The sequence below is a fragment of the Gadus morhua genome, chromosome 7, assembly GCF_902167405.1.
Source record: "Gadus morhua chromosome 7, gadMor3.0, whole genome shotgun sequence".
Taxonomy (NCBI): domain Eukaryota; kingdom Metazoa; phylum Chordata; class Actinopteri; order Gadiformes; family Gadidae; genus Gadus; species Gadus morhua.
The window spans coordinates 9,480,736-9,508,010 of record NC_044054.1 but is presented as its reverse complement, the minus strand read 5'-3'; the positions used below and the strand labels follow the sequence as shown (position 1 = coordinate 9,508,010).

Sequence of the window (27,275 nt, the reverse complement as noted above, 5' to 3'; positions counted from 1 at the left end):
GGGTCACTAAAGGAGAAGCAGCAAAGCACAGATCCAGACGCTGGTCTTCATCACTGATGAAGAACGAAGCCGGCGAGATCAAATAGAGAAGGAATTTGTGTGTCACCAGTGATGGTACAGGACGGTTATAACAAGTGCAGAGAAATAAATAAAAATGTGTGTGTGTAGGTGTGTGTGTGTGTGTGTGTGTGTGTGTGTGTGTGTGTGTGTGTGTGTGTGTGTGTGTGTGTGTGTGTGTGTGTCTTTGTGTGTGTGTGTGTGTGTGTGTGTGTGTGTGTGTGTGTGTGTGTGTGTGTGTGTGTGTGTGTGTGTGTGTGTGTGAGTGTGTGTGTGTGCGTGTGTGTGTGTGTGCGTGTGTGTGTGTGTGTGTGTGTGTGTGTGTGTGTGTGTGTGTGTGAGAGGGGTGGGGTGGGTAGTTACCTGGTGGCAGTACCAGGGCGAGGGGGGGTTACCTCAGGTCGGTGGGAGTACATAGGTGAATATTCATGGATGTAATGGAGCCTTCTTCATGTTACGGAGATCTTGATCTTGGTGCTGCAGTGCACACGTTTGGAGGGAATTTGGTTGAAATTCAAATTTAATCACAAAGGAGCTCCCTCGATGCTTTGGGGAAAAATGAAAAAGTTTGTACACCAGACTATATGGAGCAAACTAAATAATAACCAACTCTTAAATATTAATGCACAATTCCATTAGCAATCCAAAATATTTTGGTCCTATAATAATTTGCCTGATATATTAATATATTCTGCACAGGGTTTTCCTCTGCAGACCAGGATTTAATTACATTATTTGAAGTGTTGATAAATAGATTATTATAATATTATATAATAATATTGTTATATTATATAATAATCTATTCATCAACACTTTAAATAAAGTAATTTAAAACTGTTTCAATGTTTCGTATCAAACCCCTCATCCAGACTGTTTTGACTCTCCCAGTCAGATCCCGACGCGTGACGTCACTGAGTGGCGCGTCACGTGTCCTCGACGTTCATGGAGAAGCGAATTAGAAAAAACACAACAAGGGGTAGCGTTTTATTTGCCGCACAACTCATTTTCATGTGACGAAAAAGCCGTCCGGGTGGCCTATTCATGGAACAGCCGAGGGACTATTTATAAGAAGTGATCTGAAAGAGGAATGTGGAGTGAGTGTGGATCCGCTCCCTAAACTAGGAAGTCTTAGGACTACCGGAGGAGAGCCGGCTTTAGGTCGACTTTGAGAAGTCCGAGTCCTGTTTCCCTATTCTTCTACAGCACTAACGTCACTCTCTGATGAATGCCAGTTAGACGCGAGGAGAATAAGACGCGGTGGAGCGACTGGCTGCCCCTGTTCTCTGTTACAGCCATGTTATAACACGTTATGGTCATGTTATAACAACCGTGGTGTCTGAAGTTGAGTTCTGTGAACATCAACCTTTAAGATGAGGTCGCCTCTGGCTCCTGGAGTTCGGTTCTGTTCGTCCTTTTCTCGAGACAGCTGGTAAGTTCCCATGATCAGAGATGTCCACTGTTGATGTACTTTGTACTGTGTGTGTGTGTGTGTGTGTGTGTGTGTGTGTGTGTGTGTGTGTGTGTGTGTGTGTGTGTGTGTGTGTGTGTGTGTGTGCCTGTGTGCCTGTGTGCCTGTGTGCCTGTGTGTGCCAATGCCATAGTGTTATTTAGATTTAATATGTTGCTATAAGCCTATTTGCTGATTAACAGCCATACACAAAGGCCTAGTATGTAATTGACACCAGAACTGTATGAAGGAATTGTTCTTGAAGGAGGATCTGTGTTGCAGGTATCGGAGCTTCACCCTCTTCCTCACCTTCCTCTCCTACACAGCATACCACCTGTCACGAAAGCCAATCAGCATCGTGAAGGTGATTTAAACCGTTGTTTAGGCCGTTGTTTAGGCCTGTATACTGCATAGTAATTCTATATTATAGTATGACTAGGACGTGTTCTACAGAGTGGGCCTCTGTGAGCAGCGGTGGAGGGTTGTTTTACAAACGAGTGATCATCCCGTTGGTGTCTGTTATTTCATCCGGTGTTTAGAATGAGCTTCACAGAAATTGTTCGATGGTTATTCGCCCGGCGGACCTCAACACAACGGACAATGAAACGTGGTGCGACTGGGCACCCTTTGGTGAGTCCACATAACGCAACCCATTTGAATTTAAAATCTCAGACATCCATATCAAAATCAGTTACCCCTATACACTTTACAACCTTTCAGTTGGGAAGTTTTGTGTGCAACTTTGTGATTTGTGTTTTCTTTTTGTAGATCAGGACAACTACAAGACACTGTATGGGATGTTGGATAACTCATTCCTCGTGGCGTATGCTATTGGCATGTTCTTTAGGTATGGGTGTGCATTAAACAATAACCCAGCACGGCATTGACATCGTGGTATGTTTGCGTTAACCAGCGGATCATGTGGTGTTTTCAGTGGGATTTTTGGAGAGCGTCTCCCACTACGCTATTACCTGTCGTGTGGCATGCTGCTCAGTGGCCTGTTCACCTCCCTGTTTGGGCTGGGCTACTACTGGAACATACACTCCATATGGTACTACGCATTCATCCAGGTAACAACTGTAACACAAATCAGCCATTGACAACCACATCATTTTCATTTTGTGTTCATGTTTAACAGAGCGTTTTTAACCCGTGGATCAGTAATGTTCTTGTGATTTAACAATTGCTAGACGGATTCAGAAATAGATTCAACTGAGGGCAAAGTTTCCATTTCCATATATTGAATGATTAAATATTTGGCTAATTGTTTTCATTGTTTGAAGAATGCATACAAGTTGTAAATATTTAATTGTATATATTGTATAGATGCAAGTGGTAAAGGGCAAAAGCATTCAAGCTTTCAGCATCACTGGTTCATATCACATGACATATCTTACAGTCACCTGACTGCTGGCATGTTTTTCCAGGAATCTTATTTCAGCATGTATTGGTTTCTTTAGGCTATGAATGGACTGGTGCAGACAACAGGTTGGCCTTCAGTCGTGACCTGTGTTGGAAACTGGTTTGGAAAGGGGAAGTGAGTAACACAGCTTCACGCGTCTAAGGCTTGCCTATGCTGCTGACTCAACATTATCTGCAGTATTTGCAGCTGACAGACAAACTGTCACAAACAAAGAATTTGCTATATACACATTCCTGGAGTGGCACATTACTGTTATAGTGTTATTTTTTAAACAACAACAAAAAAAAAAAACATGAATTGAAAAATCGTCTGACCATTTGTCTATGTCCAAACAGCTCCCAGCCGTAAGTTCAACAAAAACAGACAATGTTTTCTTCTTGTCTTGTGTTCTGGTGAGCAGACGAGGGTTTATCATGGGGGTGTGGAACTCGCACACGTCGGTGGGGAACATCTTGGGGTCGCTGATCGCCGGGGCCTTCGTCTCAACGGCCTGGGGCCTCTCCTTCATCGTGCCTGGGCTCATCATCACGTTCACCGGCGTCCTCTGCTTCTTCTTTCTGGTCGAGAGTCAGTTTGATCAAAGCTCTTTTTCACTTTGCAGAAAAGCACAACCCAGTAGAAAGAGTCCGACTCATTATATTGAAGCATGTTGCATGCCATATTTTGAGAAAGCTTTTTGTGGACTAACAATTTAACTCATGAAACAAAATGGCTGTAGAACACAAACAATTTGTGTACCTTATAAAAGATACGTTTCAGAAATGTTGATGTATTCACTTGAATTTGATGACAAAAAGCTGTCCTCTGAATCCAAACTGCGGTTCAAGTCCATTAAGCGTAACCGTTATCCGTCCAACAGAACCTGAAGATGTGAACTGCGTACCTCCTCAGCACCACGTAAGTGTTTGGAAATCCACAACCTTTTTTTACCATTGACAACTAGTTTTCAGTTTTTGAACAGAAATGTCTGAATTATAATGAAATTATATTAAAAAACAGATATGTGTAACAATTAACAACTAGTTTGTACTCAGAGAATTTGTTAACACCTTTACTCTGAATGGGGAATTTTGCATTCAGATCCCCCACCAAGTGAACGTTTAGCCACAAAACCACCTTCCAGGTGAAAACATGACTGCTCCTTGATCCTAGACTGACCATCATATTAATAGTGATTAAGGGAACATGCTCAGTATGAATAGCCTCATCCGACACTATGTTCTGCTTATTTATTTCCGTTTTCCCAATGTTTGTCTTTGGGTTAACGCCTGTGTTTTAGTCACTATTTTCTGAGTACCCTAACTTCTTGTAATCTTGCTTTGTGACGGCAGGAGGGAACCGAGCGGGAGCCTCTTCTGCACAGCGCAACTATAACTGAGGTGACCTCCAGCACCTCCTCCCACGCCACGGAGCGGTCCGAGGAGGATCACACGCAGGCCATCAGCTTCTGTGGAGCACTCAGCATCCCTGTGAGTGGAATTTACACTTGGAACATGAATTATGTCGAATCTAAAGAAACCTTCAGAAAAGGACTTTGACGTCATTGTGTGAGGCTCCATGGTTTACTTGAAGACAGTCCGTTTGGAGAAACCACCCAGAGGAAGCTGGGTTTTGGAAGTATCCAACCGAAAAACACCCCTCCCCTCAGGTCTCTGAAGCCACTCCCCCAAAACACATCCAAGCTTCCTAGCTCCCTAGCTCCCTAGCTCCCTAGCTTCCTAGCTTACTAGCTTCCTAGCTGTAGCAATAGGTCTGCCTAGCGATTGCGCATATCTCCGGTCCTGCACAATGAGTGACTGGGCAGTGCGCACCCCGTCAGCCAGGTAGCTAGGGAGCCACAAAGGGAAGCCATCCAATCATTTGATTCTGGGCCGAATGAAAGGATTTGGACAGGCTTGTTACAGGCCTACAGCCAACAGATAGATTAGGTGTTTTTCTTATCCAAGCATTTGATTTATGCTCGGATAAATCAAACGTCTGTAGTAATGTGATCTGATTTTGATGAGTGACTTGTAAATGCTATACATAATACCATTTGTGAGATTGGTGGGATTCACTTATCAGAACCAAAATCCATTGGATCAGTCATAAACATTTAATAAGCCTAATTAATCGAGGCAATTGGAAATCTCTATGTCTTACCTCTATCCCTTTTGGTTAACATGATCTGGTGGGTCCTGTTGTGTGTTGTGCTTCAGTCCAGTGTTCAGCGGCTGGCTTACTTGTTTAGTCAAGGACCAGCCTGATCCAAAACCTGTCCTAATCCCTCTTCTCCAAAACGTTGAATCTCTTTTGTTTCACTGTGATCCATAAAGGGTGTAGTGGAGTTCTCTCTCTGTCTGCTGTTTGCAAAGTTAGTGAGCTACACTTTCCTTTACTGGCTTCCACTCTACATCTCAAATGTAGGTGAGTAATGAAAAACAAATTTGTGCAATTGAATATGCAACCTTGATTACACTGATACAACACATTTGTATTACATCTGTCCATTAATTATATTATGCCTTCTCACCTCTCCCAGAGATATTTCAACTCATGGAACATGGTTAAAAATGGATTAAGCTGTATAGCAATGAATGCCTGTATAATATAATGTATTCGAATTTATTGATTTCTTTTTAGCTCATTTTGATGCCAAAGCAGCAGGAGATATGTCCACACTGTTCGACGTTGGTGGAATACTCGGTAGGAAATACTTTCAGTGAATACTTGACCAAAGAGAATCATGGTTACAATTCTATTGAACACCAGCTGCGTTGCTGACTCAACTATAATATTACTTTGTATAATTCAGAATAGAAGACAATTGATCATGTATGTGTCCAGGCGGTATTGCGGCGGGCGTAGTGTCCGACTACTCTGGCGGCCGGGCGACCACTTGTTGTGCCATGTTGCTCCTCGCTGCCCCCATGGTACGTATGGTGGCTGGTCGTAAAAGTGTGACCAAAAGACAACCAGACATAGATTCCATTCAAGCATTGGGATTGGGACTTTCTCACTGCACTGCGAGTTATATGTGATGAGGATAAGGCAAGGCAATTTATTAGACGTTGGTTTTGATTAACTTAAGACAACTTTGTAAAGATTACAATGATGTTATTATGATGATTTACTATATAATGTGTATTTATCTTCATATAGATACAACATTTATGGTTATTCATAAATATAAGCACAAATATCACAACTAATTGTCCGATCCTTCTACCAAGATGTCGGTATTTTTCTCTCAAAAATGTTTTCCATCAAAAAGAACCAAAAATAGTTCAAAAGGACTAAGGTTGTACTTCTTTATGTTGCAGCTCTTCCTGTATAACTACGTTGGACAGACCAGCATTGCAACTACAGTTGGTATGTACCATAATCCAAGCTTGACTTGAAGGATATGAGGATCCCTGTTGGGTAGTGTGAAGATGTGAATGGCCTCTTCACTGTTTTGAACCATGTTTTAAAAGATGCACATCATCCTGTCTGGCTGTTAGCCGTACTGGTCTGCAGCTGTGGCTCATAGGCTGATTGAGCCACACCCATTCTGGTGCTCCTCAAGAGGGCCAGAGTTTTAGACCGGAGGGGCTTGAGTTGTGCAAGTGACTCGACGGTTGTGCTATTTCTTTAAAGTAAAAATATGCTTTTTAACAACAACCCTGTGCGTCGAGAAAACTCTTTTTCACAGATAGTAATATTAAACTAAATAAAACAAATATGAATGAATAATCTTTGATCTCAATGGGGGTCAAATGCTTCTAGTACTGTGCTCAGTAACACCGTCAAAGCTCTGAGTCCAAGCTCGTTGGCCCCATTAGGCATCAAAGAGTTGTGATAGAGGAAATGGGAGATGTCTACCCGAAGGTGAAAACAATACTGCCTGAGGGGAACTAAAGAAGTAAAGATAACGGTGATTAATTAGCTAATTAAGGGAAGGTGCGAGTGATCAGTATCTGGGGATATGGTTGGCTGGAACAAAGGCACATTCACCATATCTGTCTCTCACTTTACACACAATCATGTATTAGTCAAATGTGAGCAGCAGACAATGCAGAACGGGGTAGATTAATGTAGTGATCATGTCATAAAGGGTTAACCCCCAGTCTTTGCTAGGGCCAGTTGTAATCTATTTGTGAAGAAATTGATTGAGTTGCAGTATTGGTGAGGAGTAAGTTTTAAGCTAAAAGGAACATCAAACTACAACGTGACAAATGTGTATCATTTGGGGTGAAAAGAAAGACTCTGTCTACAAACAAAGTATCCATCTGTACATAGTATTTAAATACCCTCTCCATTGCAGTAATGCTGTTGGTTTGTGGAGGCCTGGTCAACGGACCATACGCACTGATCACCACCGCTGTGTCTGCCGATCTGGTATGTAGTGCAATATCAGTTTCCCTTTTTTAATAACATAGTTTAATAACTTAACTGCTGCTCTTTAACATGTTTCTGTTCTGGACTCTGCGCCAGGGATCCCTTAAGCTTCTACGAATGCTGTGTGAAGGCTTTTCCTTGCTGTTGATCTCAAATGTCTCTGTTCTCACAGGGAACACATGAAAGCCTTCAGGGGAATTCCAGGGCGTTGTCTACAGTCACTGCCATTATTGATGGAACCGGCTCTATAGGTACGTGTGGATGTGTTGATCTACTTAAACGTGACAACATCAGGTGTTAATTTGAGGACAAGTGATGTCAAAATCAAACATTAAACCGTAAACAAAGTAAACAAAACAGTCAGCGACGACATGATAGAAATATGAAATTACGAGGAGGGAGAAATGCGGTGTGGGGTGATTGAGCAGCTGGAGCACCTGGGGAGACGGCCATGCACCCATGACCGGCAGAGTAAACAACCTTATTGGATTGATTTGGTTCCCGCCAAAACAAAACAGACGGGTTTTGAAACACTTCAATAAGGAAAAATAAAAAAAACAATAATGGAATAACCTATTACTAAAAAACCTGAGGTGTGACACACAAGGTGGGACGTGGCAAATATTGCTATTCCAATTGCAATTGATCTTAGTGTTATGATTGAGTGGTTATTATGGTAGGGGGGAGTTTAGGCCGGATGGCGATAAGCGGCAGCTACTTTAGCATCGTGACCTGATAGCAGCCCGACACAGTGTAGCCTGCTAATAAATACAAGGAAAATGAAAAACACTCACAATGAACAAAGATCAACAATATAGGATGTCCAAGAAGGACGGCAAACTATTGAGCGACATTTTTTCAATTAATGAAGCTTTCACCATTGTCCAGAAATACCTAGAACCAATAAGTTGTGAAGGTGACTAACTATAAAAAAATGGATTGATTTTAAGCACAAATCAATAGGGGTGGGAAAAACAATCGATTCTGCGCTGCATCGCGTTTCTCTCTAGAACGATTCCGTCTCGATGTAGATAAATTAATAATCGGAATTAAAATAAATGAATAATAATTTTTTGTAATTTTACAATTATTTAATTTATCTTCAGTGTGTATTGGCCATCTGATTTGTCTTGACAGGATTACGATTCAGCATGCACGCAAACTCACAGCCAGACACAAGAACTCCTTCTAATTCCAGACATATTTCTTTAATGACATAGAATAGAATGATTAGAGAGAAAATAAAACTGAAACCTATTTTTTCCATATTGTGTTGTAATGCAAGCTGCATTGATTATTGCATTGTTCATAGAAAGTCATATTTGTGACAAAAGCTTCTTCTCTAATAAAATATTAGATAAGTTAATTCATCTGTTGATGTCTTTAATGATCATCACAAAAGTAGGAAGTGATTAGCAAACTCTGAGTAGCAAACTCAGATCTATACATATATTTTTGAAAATCACGCATGGAAATGTAAATAAAAAAATTTGTTGCATCGAGATGCATCGAGATGCATCGATAATCGTTTTAGAATCGAATCGTTTACCTCATAATCGGAATCGAATCGTATAGTGAGGTGCCAAGAGATCCCCACCCCTACAAATCAAACTCGGCCTCCAACAGTTGCTGAGTGTCACATGATGACCTGACGGCGTCGCATCAGTCGAGACAGGGAGGGTCATCATGGGACATAAACTGACGAACCGACCAAGAAACAATAATAACTTATTGTCACAAAAGGGCCCTTTGGAAAACAAGGGGCCCCGGGGCCAGACGGCTCCATCAGTAGCGTGACCTTGTCCGGTATCTGGGAGGCAGGCCTTGATGAAAGATGGATCGTGCATAACTGAAAATCAAAAGCCAGTAATGGTTCATGAAATGCCCATCCTTGTTGAAGACGAACATTATATACATCATACATGAGTTGTAATGAATAACACTTTGTGTATCCTTTAGGCGCAGCGATCGGTCCTCTTCTAGCTGGTCTGATCTCTCCCACGGGGTGGAACAACGTGTTCTATATGCTAATTTCTGCTGATGTCCTGGCCTGCTTGGTGAGTGGTGGTTATATGTATGCAATATAAACTTCCTATAGGAGGGGGAGTATGCATAGGTTTTTAATTGTTACATTTTCATGCGATAAAAAGTAAGAGTGAAACAAAAAGATGCCCCCTTTTGCTCTTTGATAAAGGGGAGATGTGTCTCTTTACTCAAAGAGACTCATGTTTAAAGAGACTTGTATGAACTTAACCAGAGGGCTGTGACAGTACAGAGATACTGGTCTACAATAGTTGACACAACCAGATGCAGTCAGACATGTGTATAAAACATCTTATTGAGTCAATTGCAATGAGGGAGTTGAAAGATTTTACAGTAATCTTTTGGCGTGTTTTTCATTCAGTTCCTGTCAAGGCTCATGTACAAGGAGGTGCGCGGTTGGTGTAGCCGAACTTAACCTATAAGAGGGTGAGTATTTTTAATCCAAACAAAAGAAGCGAAAAATGGCGAATAGACTGAATATGAATAAATAAGTTGCTAATAATTGAACTTAATGCCGAAATTACTCAATTCAGCGTCATGTGAAAAGTCACATGATGAATTTGAAAGGTGAATCATTTCACCTTTCAAAATATTCTGAACATCTTGAAAATCAATCAATGTGCATAACACGTTGATTAGAAAGAAGACATTTCTTAGAAAGGTTGTGGATGCGCACACAGGCGGTAGTCTGTCTGCTCGGTCTGAATACAAAGTAATGGCCGTTACATCAATCACAGATTATTGCGTGCTAGTTGGGCTATTATTCGTCTAAAGCCTACCTACCGTTGGTAACTATGGTTAGTACAGGCACAGTGTGGGTGTGTGTCTGTGTGTGTGTGTGTAAAAAGTGTCACCCTCTTTTTCATACAATAGTTGGCAAACACATCCTTTTTTGTCATTAACTGTTATGTTATTTGTATAATGACGGGTCGTGGATAGAGTCTTAATAATCATTCATATGTGGTTGCCACACAATTATCAGGAAAGTGAGTTCATGTGGGAAACATGTGGATCCATCTGGAGACATGAATGATGGTTGTTCATGTTTGAACTATTTGTTCCAGGTTCCAGGAGATCTGACTCATCTAGACCTCATCCCAGAGGACTGCCGACCGTCAACAAAGTGAATGAATTATTCATTAATCACAAGATTATTCTGACATAACATGGTAAACATGTTATAGCACAAAAACCAAATGGAAAGCAAGAACATCTCTATAGGATTGTTTTATTCGCTTTCATCAACTCGTGAAGCACTGCTATTGTATATTAATCATAAAATTATGTTTGCAAATCACATTCCATTTTACACATCAGACCAGAGAGATGAAACAGAAAGGAAGCAATTGTTACCATATTGTTTATCAATCGTAGTGGCTAATTAAATTTTGGAAATTATGCCAATTACAGATATCACAAAGTACATAGTTGAGAATGCATTGTAAATGTGTAAATTCATTTATCCGTAGAACCAGAAAACGTATATTTGTAGATTTAATAAACCTTAAAGATAAACTACAGCCTAAAACCCTTTGACATTGTTCAGATATTTATATTGGGGATTCACAACGCCCTAGATCCTCTCACACTATTTTTTTAATTTTGCCTAAACTAGATTTAAGAGAATGCTATGATAACCATAAGCATTAGATATTAGTTTAATTCTCATATAACGACTCAGGGCGACTGGCTCAGAAGGACTACATATTCCATTTTTATATGGATGCAGGGCCTTGTTTGAAGAGGCCAGCTGGTCACTGTTGGCCTGGCCGAGTGGTCAGCATGTGGTCACCGAATGGTCGGGCTGCGATTCAAGGGATATTAATTTTTTTCTCTCAGCATAAACCTAGCATATATCTCCCTGAAAGCTTTCTTTTGGGTTTTTTTTGACCTGGAGTTTTTCCCCAAAAGCAGAAATTGAAGTCCAGCATCGAAAGCTACCATTGGCAGAAAATTAACCCTGGAATATACTTAGATGTTAGGTGTTTTATAACAATGTCCAAGTGTTTTAGCCTGTATTATTCCTTCAATAGATATCTTATTCTACTTGAAGACGTTGAAGTCATTGTCTACTTTTGGGCCGATGTGACGCACTTAAGGGGAAACGGTAAAGACCATTTTTTTCCCAACACAGACTTTTCGGCAAACATGGATAACGGCAAACATACAATTTTCTGTCCATATTTATTTAAGATGTTAGATGTAAACTATTGGTTAGAAAGTTCCGGTGTTGGATTGTACAATCAAGCAGAGCTATTTCTAGATGAGTAGTATCTCTTGACCAGTTTAGGCCAAATATTTAGAATCTAGGATAATCTTCTAAGTACTCTGATACAGCTAACACCCCTGCAATAAAATATCAGGGGTGTTAGCTGTCTATCAATATATCAATCAAATAATTATTTTCACTGAGGCATACTGCAGTTGGCCTACCTCTCAATTCTATATTATCATTAAATAATCCAATACATATGGCCTCGACTCAATGGTTATTTTGGAGCAAAAAATGTCTTTGTATCAGGAGCTCTTATTGCAGAACTCGAAATAGGTCACAATGCTTTAAAATCGAACAAACCTTGTGCAGAGGTGCTATTCGTGCAAAACCACAGTAGGCCAGAGGCAGCCAGCGAGCCCAGAATCATAGTATAATCATAGTCATCCTTCTATGATCTTGAACCTAGTAATCCATGCTATTTTGTTGCGCTTACTTAAATAATACCATCATTTGGAGAAAACTAAAAGCCGGTTTCCAACTCCAGGCCAGTCTCTGCCACTAACGTGGTGAACAGTCCACTCAGCTCCGAACTCGAGTCCTATTCTCAGAGAGGTCGTAGGGCTTTGACGTCACCGTGAAGGGACGGTAGGGAGGGTATGCCTCCGCCACGTGGAGCTTCTTCTGGTTTGATGTTGTTGACACAACAACAATAGCCTTCCGAGAGGCTAAGCTACTCTTACACTTAGTCAGTGGCAGTTCAGGAACACTTTATGGGGTGTCAAAAGAGTGCCAATGTGAGATGGAAGGGGGTTTGACGTATGCCTATTCTGTGAATGCCATGTCGCTGTATATTTTGGGTCCTAATAATGTAGAAGATGGCCCTAAAATCAATAGTTGCCACTTATAATAAATATTGGTATACAGGCAGCTTCAGCTTTATGTCGTCTAAAGAAAATAAATTGTGTTGCCTTTTGAGGATAAATAATGTTAGCCAGAGAGCGTATTGTTTTTTTCTCTTGTAAATTGTCTATTTATATTATATTATGCAAAAATATTTTCGTATGCTATTAACCAACCATCCAGAATAGAACGGGTGGCGGGAATGGCCTAGGTGTTCTTGAAAATAAATACACATACACTGAGCACAAGGATGTAAAGGTAAAACAAAATATATTTGATAGCTTACAGAGTTCAGTTGTGTTTCAAACTGTGGAGTAGTTTGGAGGAGTGTATAGTGTACCAGTACATTGTCAAAAATAGTTTTCACATAGTTTTTAACATAAGGAAAAATTCATTTTAGTTGAAAAGTTGTATAAGCTAGTGTTTGATCATTTAAGATTGCTAATGTGGCCTGTTTAATTGCGAAGAAGCACAGAATATTACAAACAGGATAGGAAGTGTAGGGGAAGCCAGGCTTATCCATTATCATCTTAGAGGGAGGGAGCAATAAGAGTTTGATAACAAGTCAATGAAAAACCATCTTCTCTATGGCGCCCCGGGCCGGATTCACAAAGCATTCTTAAGAAAAAGAAAGTTCTTAAATAGCACTTTATTCTCAACTGTGTTCTTAAGACAAAAATTAAGATATGATATTAATGAAGAAATTCTTACTTTTACTTAAGTTTTTTCTTAACTTTCTTCTTAAGTTTTTTTTCTAAAAGAGTATTGAAGAGGAAACAAGATTCTTGATGACAAAGCTCTTGAATTTCTTCTCAAATTTCTTCACAACTCTAAGATGACCCTTCACCGGTCTTAAAACAGCTGCAGTGAAAAGCTAAGTCTTTGCTTAAACATATCTACTGTATATGACATTTTATTTATATGAATTCATTAATATATTGCTTAGCCCGAAACTATATGTTACCCAATGTTGTTCATTTAAGCTTGTCATACTAGTTTCTGTAGATCAAATAAAGCCTATTTTGACAATTGAAAATGTAATTGGCCAAATCTCTGTCAGTAACTAGTAGGCCTATTGATAATTCCAGAGTGTTGAGATAGCACTGCTGTGCTTAGCACTGTTGCCAGTGTTGTCCTCAATCTTTTTAATCCAACGTTATAGTCGCGCAATCTTAATTTTACAGTAACAATCTTAAGAACTTCTTAAATCAGAAAACAAAGAAGTTCATAAGACTATCGACAATTCAAATCCCCAAACCAATTTCTGAAATGCTGATCTGTGAACTGGGATTTCTGTATTACTCTTTAACAGGAAAAAAAAACGTCCTAAACTAATGCATCTTGAGCAGGAGAATTGGCTCAGCTAGAAATTCAGGCCACAGTTCCTGGATGTTCCGGCCATAATAACATGATCCCAGTGGCACCAGAACTAAGTGAGTGTAAACCGAAGTCAGGTGACAGATAAACCTCCAGGAAGAGGTAGCTGTACAAGATAAAACAGAGAATGCAATGCAGGAGTTCCTGCACTCAAGCATAGAGTAGGGCCGCAGCTCCCTCCAACAGCTCCAAGTGGCCCAGGGAGTTTAAGCTACCAACATAGCAAGCCAGAGACAAAATACAGGCATTTTATAGTCTGTCCAGACACATTACCTGCTTTTCCACATATGCGTAAGTCCTGCTATTCTCCTGCTATTCTCCCGATGGGCCGTATGTGTGAACAACATATCCCGACATTGGTATCCTGAAAATCTGAAATCTGAAAATTGAAAAAAAGAGGACCCCTAAGGTAGTATTTTCTACAGTTAGCTGAACATTATAAAGTCCCTGCCTTCCAATCCTTGTTTACTCAGTTAAACACAGAAATTAACTAAATTTGACCTAGTGTGTTATATGTGAAATTTGTCTCTAACTTATGCCCCAATCTTTCATTGTTCGATGCTTCGAATGTTGTGGAGGCAAACAGCAATCAAATATCTTGGAGTATTATTACCAAAGGAAATTACAACCATTAAAAAAATCAATAATGACCCAATCGTGAATAAGATCAATCCTGACATATTAAGAGGGAATTCTAACCCTTTTATGAGTTTGACACAAAGTATAGAATCCATCAAGATGATTATCCTTTCTAGAATTTTGTTTTTGTTTCAGGGTCACCCTGTGGAAATTTCTAAAAAGAATTCAACGACTGGGATTAAATTCGGGGATAAAAAAGTGAGGCTTTGTGGTGTTCTCAAATTTCTATCACCGCTTCATCCGGTATTTTAGTTCTGTTGCCGCCCTAATAAATGCTCTCACCAGGACCACCGAACCTTGCCGGTTCTTTAGTGTTTATTATTTCTCCCTGGTGTTGTGTAATAAAAACCCTAAAATACTTTTGAATCAGTTTTTCTCTCTCCTCGGGATGGGCTGTGTCTCAGCGGCACTGGGTGTGTACGCCAGTGGAGTCCGGAGGCATGGTGGCCATGCCTCCCTCTTGACACTCCCCATTTCTCCCTGAAGATGGGGAGTCTCCAGACAAATAATTGTCTCTTGGGTTCAGGAACCGCAGAATCAGGACATTCAGTTAGTGGTGTAGGCTGGAGTCTAATCAGGACAGGCAGGTGTTGGTTAAGGAGTTTAGTCTAATCAGGACAGGTGGTGGTGTTGGCTGTCTAGTCTAATCAGGACAGGTGGTGGTGTTGGCTGTCTAGTCTAATCAGGACAGGTGGTGGTGTTGGCTGTCTAGTCTAATCAGGACAGGTGGTGGTGTTGGCTGTCTAGTCTAATCAGGACAGGTGGTGGTGTTGGCTGTCTAGTCTAATCAGGACAGGTGGTGGTGGTATAGGAGTCTAGTCTAATCAGGACAGGCAGGTGGTGATGTAGGCTGTCTAGACTCAGGAAAAGCCACGGTTACAGCCTGAGAGACGTCCTCGCCTTGGCCTCATAGATTCTGCGCCTTGCCCCATATTACGGAGAGCATGCATGCGCTCCTCACATGAGAATGCACAATCATTCAATAATTTCAATCAGCATTTCCATACATCTAGTACAGCACATAGAACATACAGTGTAAGCAAACGTTCATTTATTAGGAAACACTTTTTGCGCGCCGCCATGGACTGGCACACCAAGGGCCCTATCTTGCATCCGGCGCAAGTGACTTAGTCACTGGCGCATGTGTCGTTGCTAGTTTACAACTGGCGCAGAGCGCTCTTTTGCCACCTGCGCCACTCGCCGGTAAATTAGGGAATGATCTTGCGCCCCAAGGGGCGGTTCGGCGGAAGGAGGAGGCGTGTTCTGGCGCAAACGGTATTTTGCCGTCTCTGAATACCATTGCGCTACTGACCAGGAAATACCTGGTTTAAAGTCAGTGGCGCGTTGTTCAGATGCTATTTTAAGGGCGCAAGCATACATGCGCATGCGATGCATACGGATTGCTTGTGCACCTCGCGCATACACTTTGCTTCTCTCATCTACCTAGCCGCACATTCTTGGTAAATTATTTGGGAAAGAACAGCTGATGCAGCGGTAATAAGTTGTAGGCTACTTTTTAATCAATGCATCTGCAAACACCGTACAGCAAACACATATTTTCTTGACACAGACATCGTGTAGGCCTACATGCCCATACCTTTTAGGATTGATGAGTAGGCCTATTTGATCGTGAAAAACATTGTTTTACCGCGAGTGAGTGTTAAAAAGAATTAATGAATGCGGGCGCGCGTGTGTGCTCTGTTTAAACACACGCAAACTAAACACTCTCATCATCATCTCATCTTCGTCCGCTTATCGGGGGTCGGGTCGCGGGGGGAGCAGCTCAAGCAGGGGGCCCCAGACTTCCCTTTCCCGGGCCACATTGACCAGCTCTGACGGGGGGATCCCGAGGCGTTCCCAAGCCAGTGTTGAGATATAATCTCTCCACCTAGTCCTGGGTCTTCCCCGAGGTCTCCTCCCCACTGGACGTGCCTGAAACACCTCCCAAGGAAGGCGCCCAGTGGGCATCGTTACCAGATGCCCGAACCACCTCAGCTGACTCCTTTCTAAGTAAAGGAGCAGCGGCTCTAATCCGAGTTCCTCACGGATGGCTGAGCTTCTCACCCTATCCCTAAGGGAGACGCCAGCCACCCTTCTGAGAAAACTCATCTCGGCCGCTTGTACCCGCGATCTCGTCCTTTCGGTCATCACCCAACCCTCATGACCATAGGTGAGGATAGGAACGAAGATAGACCGGTAGATCGAGAGCTTTGCCTTGCGGCTCAGCTCTCTTTTCGTAACAACGGTGCGGTAAAGCGAACGCAATACGGCCCCCGCTGCTCCGATTCTCCGGCCAATCTCACGCTCCATAGTTCCCTCACTTGCGAACAAGACCCCGAGGTACTTGAACTCCTTCACTTGGGCAAACTAAACACGTAACGCATAATACAATCAATGGCAATGTCTATTACCGCGGGGACACATGCATATTAGGATAGCATACAATACTGATAAGGAACAATGATTATAATGTATTGCGTAGGCTATATCATTAAATAGAACCACAGTTGCCGCATATCATATGTTATAGCCTATCATACGTTTTCTTTGCCGAAATTTATTTGAGGACTCAGTATTTCTGAAGTTGTGGAAGAAAACCCCTTATTCCATGTGTGAATTAGGCCACATTATTTGGCAATAAACTAAGCCATTTTCAAATTCATGTGCATCTGTCTCATCGGAGACTGCAGACGCGCTGTCAAAATATCAACTCGTCCGATTCAAATGCGCTCATGGCTAAGGGGATGGGAGCTGGCACTCTCATTGGTTTGTTGCACGTTACGCCCAAACCACACCTACGGGTAATTAGGCTGCTTCAGACCAACCCTTTTGACGCTTGCGCCGCGGCGCAAGCGTCATTTATCCGCCTGTAAAATAGCGATAGCGCCGTAGAACCGCCCACAAAGCTACTTGCGCTTTGCGCTTTCCCACTTGCGTTTCAGACCGTTAAAATAGGGCCCCAACTCTTATTAAATATCACATCAACAAATAAGATTGGTTATTTTATATTGCTTGTTCGATTTCACAAAAGTAGGAAAAATCCATAGAATATAAATATTTATGTATGGATATTGAAGGAGTTCAGGTTCAACAGCCTCCTGTCAGCAATCATTGCTCACCATCGCTGTCAGAATGTGAGCAGCTTTCAGTGTGTCTATTAGCACTAGGAATTCCTTTAAGGATGTGTCCCTTCCAATGGTCACACTGGTGAAACCACACCTGTATGCATATTTATATACCATGAAATCCAGTTTAAAATAGCATCAAACCCCCCCAACCAACAAAGGTAAGGCTAAAGAACAAGTTTTAGAGGGAACACAGGGGGTGCCAGCCCCATTACCATCAAAGGCCAGCAGGGGGAGACTGTACCTTGTAAAAAATGCCTGGGTGTCCAGGTGACATATCAAACAGGAGAGCTGATGTAAAGCCCGAGCTGTGATCCATCTAGGGACCTCCAGTCCATTTACAAAAGGACTCGAGGTCCTTCGTTTGGGCAGCTGAGGCTTGGATTGGGGGAGAAAGAAGCTCAGGAGGTAGAGCGGATTGGCTGGTAACCGGAAGGTTGCTTGTTCGATTTCCTGCTCCTCCTAGCTGAGTGTCCCTGAGCAAGACCCCTTCCTCTGAATGCTCCTGAGTCCTGATGAGCTGGCTGTTTACCTGCGTGGTTGACTCCGCCAAAGGCGTGTGAACCGTTGTAAATTGCTTTGACAAAAAAAAAAAAAAAGCTTTGGCTTTTTACGTGCGTGCGTGCTAGTTCACACGTGCCTAGGCGAAATGGTTGATTTGAAGCTATTTATTTCAGTGCTGCTTTTACACTAATTCATTTTTAGTGTAAACCCCCCCCCCCCCCCCCCCCCATCAAACATCCCTCATGAGTTGGTTCCGTAGAGGGTGATCAGGAGACGTTCCTGGCTAAACAAGAACTGGAAGGACTAAATGATACACTCCCAATTTGTCGTCATCTTTCGGAAATCTAAGAGTAGACCGAGAGCAGTGATGACGCTCTCAACAAAAATGGCTGCGCCCGTGAAGAGATTTATTTTCTTTGTATTAGTTCCACGTTGGTCATTTAAATGTCGATTTTAAATGCTCTTACACTCTTGATTAAATTGCTTCTTTATTCCGGTCACCAATATATAGGCTACATTGCATGGTGTTGCTGTGCATGCGCTAGTGTTTACAGTGAATGTATCACCATGGCTTGGTTTCATAATAATAATGATGATAATAATCATCCGGAGGCGCACACAGCTTTTTGCCGTGTTCTGTAAATATTCTAGAACACTCCGGTTGCTCCGGAGGAAGTCCTGGAGCTCTATATCTAAATAATATAATATATAGATAGCCTATCTATAGGCCTATAATAGAATATATATTATCACGGCCAAAAACTGTGTGCGCCTCCGGATGATATTATGAATCTCAAATGACTGCGTCGGGTTCTCTGACGTCTCTGGGTCTTCCACTTCGGCCTCAATCTGAATTGGGGGAATGGAACCGCCGTGGGGCAACGCCGCGCGGCACCGACACCGCCGCCGGGGCACCGACACCGCCGCCGGGGCACCGACACCGCCGCCGGGGCACCGACACCGCCGCCGGGGCACCGACACCGCCGCGGGGGCACCGACACCGCAGCCGCGGCACCGACACCGCCGCCGGGGCACCGACACCGCCGCCGGGGCACCGACACCGCCGGGGAACGGCCACCACCGGGGCCCTCGGAGGAGCCCCGTGCCCTTGCAGCGGGGCTACAACCGCGGGCAACAATCGCTATCTCCTCCATGTCGCAGTACAATCTGTACTTCAGGGAGACAAAGCCAAAGTTAATTGTCCCCAATTCCTTCTCTAACCATGGCCGAGATAACTCCCGCTATGAGTCTCGTTGTGCATCATAAGAAGATGAAGATAATGTTGATGAGGGGGTGTTTGTGCGAGAGGTATGACTTGAACCAGGAAATGGCCGTACCAGAGATATGTGGTCAAGCATGATGAAGATGTTGAGGAAGACAGCTTCTGAGAAGACAAGGAGATCAAGGGGCGGAGTGATCTAAATCAAGACTGAAACAGTTCAAAGCAATAAGGCTGGTATTTTGGTCAGAAAGTGGAAGATGGAAATTGGGCTGAAGTTTGGAAACCAGACTTCTGAGGATGGGCTGATGGCTGTGGGTTTGAGTGCCAGGGGAACCGAGCCTGTGAACAGGTAGTTACTGGTGATGAGCAGAGAATTGGGAGAGTGGCAGGTTGGTGGTCAGATGGGAAGTTTTTGGAGAGCTTTGTGGCGTCAGGTTTCTTTTTAGCATTGTGGCCGAGACAAAAGACGTTTGGTCGTTTGTATTTAGATTGAACGTCAACCTTTTTATTTGTAAGTGTAACAAGCTACTGATAACATATTCTGCTTTGTATCCATATTTTTAACTGTTGTGTTCCTCAGAACTACATTGGTTCTGTCATCGCGTGCCAGTGTTTAATATTCCAAGTTCATAGACTTGGTCTCCAATATTGTCTCTGGGTTAAAGATAGCATTCACTCACTCACACGTTTAGGTGTCCAGGAATGCTGCAGAGTACAGTCCAGACCAATGTGATGTTTCCTTCTGCAGTGCAGCATGGTATCGATAGTGCCCAGTGTGTTTAGGACGGAGAAGAGGGAGTGGTCTGTGAAAAGCCACCAGGTCAATACGCACAAGACATTTTTTTACTTTTAGCTGGTAATAAAATTACTCTGCAACAGAAGTACATACTTTTAATATGTATAATCCTCATGTTTATTGTATCTTAACTAAGCATCGCCTCACCAGCAGTCAATTTGATGGCTAATTTAAACGACACATTAGACGTAGTCACATAGCCCTGTGTTATTTTCTAGTAAAACAGCATCACAATGTGGCGTATATTTATTCAACCTTTGTGAAGCACACATAAATACAAGTGTACACACATGTGCCTATTCTCCCTAGACTCATAGGAACCCCATTGTTGATTTATGCAAACAGGCCGCAGCTTGATAGGACACTGAGACACTTATGCAAATCCCCTCTGGAGGCTTCAGGTTAGGAGGGGAGCATTCTTCTACCAACCCAGTTTGGGAAAAAATGTAGATGAGCTCTTGCAGATTTTACCCCAATGAGAAGCATTATTCTACGTCAAAACAAGAATCTGAAGGACAGCCCTGGTGAGTTAATCCCCCCCCCCCCCCCCCCCCCCCCTACCGCACACTCACACACACACACACACACACACACACACACACACACACAGACATACATACACACAAACATAAATACATATATTCATACGTACATATACATAAATACATGCAAACACATGTAAATAACATTTATATGTACATATACGTGCATGTATATATATGTGTGTATATATATATACACACAAACATATATATATGTAACGTGTGTGTGTGTGTGTGTATCTTCAGAATGTCCACTAGATGTGATGAATATAACCAGCATTCACATGTGCACTTTTCTAGTGATGACATTTGGGAGGGTGGGGGCAGCATATTATAATGACTCAAGATCATTTTACTAGGTGTCTAGTTCTACATGCTGCTGGTTAAGTTACAATCCGTTAGGAAAATCACCTATATTTATGATTACAGGTATTAAGATGAGCACAGGTACGATTGAGAACTCGGAGTCGCCAGACCAGCAAGCAGGTAAGGCCACACTAATCTTTACTTTCTCCTCAGCATAACGAGAACATTGACTTACAACCTTTAAAATGTATCTCACTTAAATCTAGTAAAATAGGTGAATTTAGGGAAGTCTTTTTATCAAATAACTTCTACATCTATTGTTCAGATTCCAAATGAGTCTCATTGTTTGTGATAATACTGACAGAAATCTGTACAAAATGTATTCTTTACCGGATTTGCTTTATATTTGAAATATATTATTATTACTTTTATAATTATTAATATTACTAATATCATTATTTTTATTATTATTCTTATTATCTATTTTAATAGCAGATTGGATGAATACTGTTTGGAAAAAGTTTAACTACGTGTGTGTGTAGCTTTTAAAAGACATCCCTCCCGTTAGGTTTTGATATACGTAAATACATATCATAATTATATCAATATCCCTTTGGATGTAGTTGTCATATGTTCTTGTGACTTTTTAACGTATTAGGTTCTAATAAGGAGACGGATAAGGTTTACATCAGTTAGTTACTATATTAGTTCAACTGGTTTAGTAAAGGTATTGCAACTGCATTCATTCAATACACAGAGAGATGTTTACTCCATCAGTTGCTGCACCAGGATGTACCTAGGGCTATTTGCAGTAAAACGATCACTGCCCCTGGGTAACTGGATGACAAAAACGAAACACTTAAACACGGAACCACCAAATGTGGAACTTTAAGAGTGAGTGAGAGAGAAAAATACACTAGGAAGAAATGACTTAGATAACTTTATTTTATTATATTATATTATATATATATATATATATATAATAAACCACCTTACCATAAAATATAATGTTTTATAACTAATAACCATAAGAAAGAAAAAACATTGGAGGATGACATAAAATGGATATTAAGCTCACATAAAGTAACTCAACACAAGCAGCATATTGTTAAGATTAGTAAAAAAAAAAAAAACATTAAATTGACAACAAGCCTGTTGGATTCTAGGAAAGTACATTCGACTGAAAGAGGTTTGAAAAGTTTGTAAAGGGTCGAAATGATCCATACTCATTTGCATGAATGTAATTTACATACTGGAAGTTTGGCTGTGTAGGGGGTTGGGATGCTAGGTACGAGGACTAGGGGGGAATGGCTCCATCTCTATTGTGTTGGCTCCTGCAGGCATACTGCCTTTCAAAGCACACTCCCACAGGCCACATTTGACATTCAAATAATGGGAGATTACTTTGCACACATTTGAGCATCACACCTACACTGCCTTTTAACTCTCTCTCTCTCTCTCTCTCTCTCTCTCTCCCTCTCCCCCTCTCTCTCTCCCCCTCTCTCTCTCTCTCTCTCTCTCTCTCTCTCTCTCTCTCTCTCTCTCTCTCTCTCTCTCTCTCTCTCTCTCTCTCTCTCTCTCTCTCTCTCTCTCTCTCTCTCTCTCTCTCTCTCTCTCTATGTGTCTCTCTCTCTCTCTTTCTATCTCTCTGTCAATTCTAAATAATGGATTGAAATCTGATCAGAATTTTATTTTACAAATAACTGTTGTAAATCAGAAAAAAAAATCAAGTCATTGTTACTGAGTTTGAAAGTTATTTATGTATGATTCTTATACTTTGACATCTAAAAATGTCTATATTTCCTTTCTGATAAAGATTTAGAGCAGAACGGAATAGACTTCAATCAAGTGAGACAAGTGAGTAAGAATATCAACAGTTTATATGTTTTACACAATCATATGCATTTTTCAAAATGAAATAGAGGGGACTGTGTTTTACATACAAACATACACACAGTGCTCTCAGTAAGAGCCAACTGGAATAGTCTTCCCATTAAATTAAAAGAAAGCACTCATTACCTAACCATTACATACTCTGGCTGTTTTAACATATATCTGTAACCTTTGTATCACATTTTTGTTTTTTATTGCATTGTATTGCGTTGTAATGTGTTGTGTTGTCTTTCACTGTAGTGCTTGCTGAGTAACTTTATTGATAAAAAGGCCTCCATTTTGTATCAACTGGCCAAGGGAATATAGATCAAGATGATCTCATTAGCTAAATCCCATCACATTCTGTTGAGGATTTTTTTTCCCACCAATCCAGTAAACTTGAAGCAATAAACCCCAATCCAATATTTATCTATCCATGTCTTCTGGCTAAACTGAATTTTCTATACTTAACATCTCCAGGCAATAATGAGCCGCTGTACACAACATTAACATAATTTTTAAACAAACTCCCAATCTTTTCCGGCCATCCTATTTTTTACCTCAAATATTCCACTTGGCGCAGGTTGAGTGACAGGCGGGTTCCAGCGTTGCTAGGCAGCGTGATCAAAGGTATCGGCCGCTATTTGCATGTGAGCCTGAGGGAGGAGTGACAATCCACTCGTTGAATGAGCAGCGAGCTAACTGAAGTTGCGTTCCTGGGAATGCACCCTGGGAATTTGTTTCCTCTGCTTGCAACATGTCAACAGAGACACACAGGTGTCCAGAGGAAGATCTGCCACAGCCTTACATTAGCATTAGTCTGCCCACGGGTCAGACCTCACCATCCTACTTTAGTACCTCCCTGTGTTGATGTGTTTTATTGTTGTAGATTAAGACGGAAGACATCCACGACTCACATCATTCTGTCTTATCACTGAAGACATGTCACCCAACACAGGGTTCAACCTTAGGCCTACCCGGAGGACAGCTGACTGGGGTAGGACATTTGCTATGGACAATTATTCTTTCATGGCATTATTTATATTTCGGATTGACTCAGAATGAAATACTTAGGGCAGCATTTTATTCATGTTGCTATTTCTGTTGCAGGATAAAACAGCGAAGTCCTTTATGTGTATAGTCTCAAAAATCCATCTTAAGATTCAAATCTGAAGTCTGATCGCAGACAAGCTTAGGTCTGGGTGATCAGGGTGTAGATCAGGGTGTAGATCAGGGTGTAGATCTGGATGGTGTAGATCAGGGTGTAGATCAGGGGGTAGATCAGGGTGTAGATCAGGGTGTAGATCAGGGTGTAGATCTGGATGGTGTAGATCAGGGTGTAGATCTGGATGGTGTAGATCAGGGTGTAGATCAGGGTGTAGATAATCGTAATGACACAGGATACAAGGCTTAACTCTCACAGGCTCTGAGCCGTCTCCCCACAGTAGCTCTGCTATAATGTAGTAGGACTTCTGGATCCAGAATAACCCTTCATGCAACCCGCTGTAATATATGTTCAGATGCATCGGGCATAACATAATGTCGCTTACTAGTTGATGTTCTCTGCCTCGTGACCAGGAGCTGCCCTCTCTACACACGATGCAGCAGCTGGTTCTGATGCCTCCGTCTCACCTCTCATCGCCCTCCTACCTGCTATCACAGTCACAGACTAGTCACCAAGGTACACACTGGAGCCTTCTTTTCCCCCTCTGGGCCAACAAGCCAAATGAACGACTCTGGGACCGGGGCGGTCCCGCCTGCGGACGAGGTCATAGAGATGTGTAAATGATTATGTTTGCAAGGGAAACGATTATGATGATGAGGCTGTAGCTGTCAAATCAACCAAGCATAGAATGTCTACACCGAAACCTACAGTGACTTTTACGTCCAAACAGAAGGCAATCAGCAATGCGATAGCAGCGAGCAAAAAACAACAACACATTGACAACAATTACAAAACACGGGATAGGACCGACTCAGATGGACCACATTTTAAATCCAGACCAGCTCCGATGTCCTCATCCTAGATATAGAAAGACCTGAACTGTTCAAATATGGTTTGATCCTTGAAGACAAACGAATGATCACATTGTATCACAGAATGATTTGACTCCATTTTGTTTGTCTGTAGCTTTTCTGCAGCAGAACTTGCTGTCTCTTCCACCACAGAGTCAGTCCAGCCTCCTCCAGCACCAGCAGGGGCTCACCCTGAACCCACAGGTATCAAACCATCCTGGCTGCTCTCAGTACTAAACTGGCATAATAAACGCATAGAAGAGAAATAATTACCTCAAGTATTGATCATACTTTTGGCACATTTATGGTTTGTCTACATGTGTATTTTTTATGTTTGTCCAAAAGTGCTGAATCTAAAGATCCCTTTGTTACATTGAAACAGAACTTTAAGGCTCTTGCATACCAATTCATTTAGAAAGAGATTATTGCATGGGTTGACGGTTTTTAATAAACCAAGTATAAAAGTATTCAAATAATTATAAACAGTTTTGGAAACATGTGATGGCTGGAGTAGATAAGTTAAAGAAGCCTTGTTGCCCGGAGACTTGGACCTCATGTCAGTATGGGTGGAGGCGTACATTTTTTCTTGCGTTGAGGCAAAAGCATATCTTTCATAATGGCCGAAGAAAGAAAAGTTTAGCATTTCATATCATTGAAAGAAATAAGCAAAGCAAGCGATAAAGAATAAAAAAGTAGAACGTTGTTTTGCTTATGATGAAACACAATATGTAAAGAAAAGGTGAGCTCACAATCCCCCGCTCTCGACCACAGGTTATGAACCGTTCCGGTCTGGGTGGGCCGTCTATGGACAACCATATGGACCTGTCTCACCTGCAGATGCCAAAACACATGGCTTTACCACCGCTTGAGGAGCCTAGCGACCTGGAGGAGCTGGAGCAGTTTGCAAAGGCTTTCAAGCAAAGGCGAATCAAACTTGGCTTTACGCAGGTACATTTTGTATGTGATGGGTGAAACTTTGTTCAAAAGTTAATCCGGAATTACACTTTTGAGTCATGTGCAGATCTGTGAAGATCCACGTTGCTACGCAGAGACTTATACACATACCTTTTGCCAGTCACACACCAGTCAGCAACACAGACCGAAGGTTCAATTCAATAATCGTGGATTGGTCAAGCAGGGAATGGGAGAGGTGTTTTGTTATGGAGAGCGTTAGCGTAGAGCGTAGAGTTATGGATATTTTCACTTAGTTGCATACACCAATTGCTTTTCAGCAGGAGCCTACACTTAAAGGATTTTTCAATATGTTTTTGACATTGATGTATTGACTTTAACATTCACATAACATTTGCTTAAGATTTAACATTTAATTTCTGGATATGCTCAAGTTCATGTATTGTGGACATGTAATGATGATCTACAGGTGGGGTCGGAGGTGCTATACTGCCCCCTTGTGTACATATTAACGTGACGTTGAGGTATAAAAACTGGTCTCGTATACATAGGCCGTGTCTCTCCGTTGATGTTCTCTAACGTTCTGTACGAAACATATGGCTATTTAAATTGACTTTTACACATTTTGAATAATAATACTTTAAATGTTGAGATAGCCTACTGTATACTTGTTTACCTTTGTAGTCTTTCCCCTGTATTCCACAGGGAGATGTAGGCCTTGCGATGGGGAAGCTTTATGGGAATGACTTCAGTCAGACAACCATCTCTCGGTTTGAGGCCCTGAACCTGAGCTTCAAGAACATGTGCAAGCTGAAGCCCCTGCTGGAGAAGTGGTTGAGTGATGCAGGTAAGGTAACTCATCAACTGTTGGGCCATTTTCGCCCAAAACCCAAGTCATGTCACAACAAAACATTTGATACATATTTAAAATATCTCATAAATCAGACAGAGAGACGCAGAGACACACACACAAACACACTCACGCACACACACACACGCTCGCACATACACACACACACACACACACCACACACAAACACACACATAAATACACACACCATTCATAAAGTAACATTTATCAACTAGAAAATGCATTTCCTGCAGAAAATGCGGGGTGTGCTGTAGTACCAAGTGAGGTTGAAAATATGTTTCAATAAAGCCACATAGAAGACGTAAAGAAACGTTAGATGGCTTGAATCTAGTAAAGGGATTTGAACAGAGTTCAAAAGTCTACATGGTTTAAACAATGTAAACATGCACACCATTTAAAAAAATGTAAATGGTTGGAAACAAATAAATTGACAGCTGAATGAAAAGCATTGCTAAAAATGCAGAAATGTGAATTTAATTTAACTGAAGAATCTGAAAGGTGAAATGTATTGCCCTGCACTGCTTACAAATCTGAAAGGTCAAATGAATTAAAGTGCACTGCTAAAAAACCTGGAGAAGTTGCTTTCTGGAGCTTTTCTTTCTGGAGAAGTGTCATGGCCTAGGGTAACCAGACAATGATGGAGGACAGA

The 27,275-nt window shown here is 41.7% G+C and overlaps 2 protein-coding genes across 5 annotated transcripts in view; both read left to right on the top strand.

Moving 5' to 3' along the window:
* The first annotated feature begins 972 nt into the window (after nucleotides 1-972).
* On the top strand, nucleotides 973-11,804 carry slc37a2 (solute carrier family 37 member 2). The gene is made up of 18 exons (XM_030360517.1): nucleotides 973-1,486; nucleotides 1,787-1,868; nucleotides 2,044-2,134; nucleotides 2,273-2,351; nucleotides 2,439-2,574; nucleotides 2,965-3,041; nucleotides 3,328-3,494; nucleotides 3,787-3,824; nucleotides 4,259-4,396; nucleotides 5,243-5,333; nucleotides 5,550-5,612; nucleotides 5,754-5,839; nucleotides 6,230-6,278; nucleotides 7,213-7,286; nucleotides 7,459-7,537; nucleotides 9,246-9,343; nucleotides 9,691-9,755; nucleotides 10,394-11,804. The coding sequence occupies exons 1-17, from the start codon at nucleotides 1,428-1,430 to the stop codon at nucleotides 9,742-9,744; spliced, it is 1,461 nt and encodes a 486-aa protein (XP_030216377.1). The 5' UTR covers nucleotides 973-1,427; the 3' UTR covers nucleotides 9,745-9,755; nucleotides 10,394-11,804.
* Nucleotides 11,805-20,513: 8,709 nt separating this feature from the next.
* pou2f3 (POU class 2 homeobox 3) overlaps nucleotides 20,514-27,275 on the top strand; it is a 12,024-nt gene continuing 5,262 nt past the window's right edge. The window contains exons 1-8 of one of the 4 annotated variants that reach the window (XM_030360524.1): nucleotides 20,514-20,631; nucleotides 21,079-21,135; nucleotides 22,772-22,812; nucleotides 23,786-23,824; nucleotides 24,406-24,508; nucleotides 24,959-25,047; nucleotides 25,615-25,791; nucleotides 26,461-26,602. In XM_030360524.1, coding sequence (XP_030216384.1) covers nucleotides 20,583-20,631; nucleotides 21,079-21,135; nucleotides 22,772-22,812; nucleotides 23,786-23,824; nucleotides 24,406-24,508; nucleotides 24,959-25,047; nucleotides 25,615-25,791; nucleotides 26,461-26,602 — 697 coding nt within the window. In that variant the 5' untranslated portion in view covers nucleotides 20,514-20,582. Of the gene's footprint in view, nucleotides 20,632-21,078; nucleotides 21,136-22,771; nucleotides 22,813-23,716; nucleotides 23,825-24,405; nucleotides 24,509-24,958; nucleotides 25,048-25,614; nucleotides 25,792-26,460; nucleotides 26,603-27,275 lie in introns of all 4 variants that reach the window. The other 3 variants (XM_030360523.1, XM_030360522.1, XM_030360525.1) reach the window with 3 other exon arrangements.

Coding starts and splice junctions, on each gene's coding strand:
- slc37a2 (XM_030360517.1), top strand. CDS start 1,428: ATGAGGTCGCCTCTGGCTCCTGGAGTTCGGTTCTGTTCGTCCTTTTCT. Junction 2,575..2,964: donor GGTACTACGCATTCATCCAG/GTAACAACTGTA, acceptor TGGTTTCTTTAG/GCTATGAATGGACTGGTGCA. Junction 9,344..9,690: donor CTGATGTCCTGGCCTGCTTG/GTGAGTGGTGGT, acceptor TTTTTCATTCAG/TTCCTGTCAAGGCTCATGTA.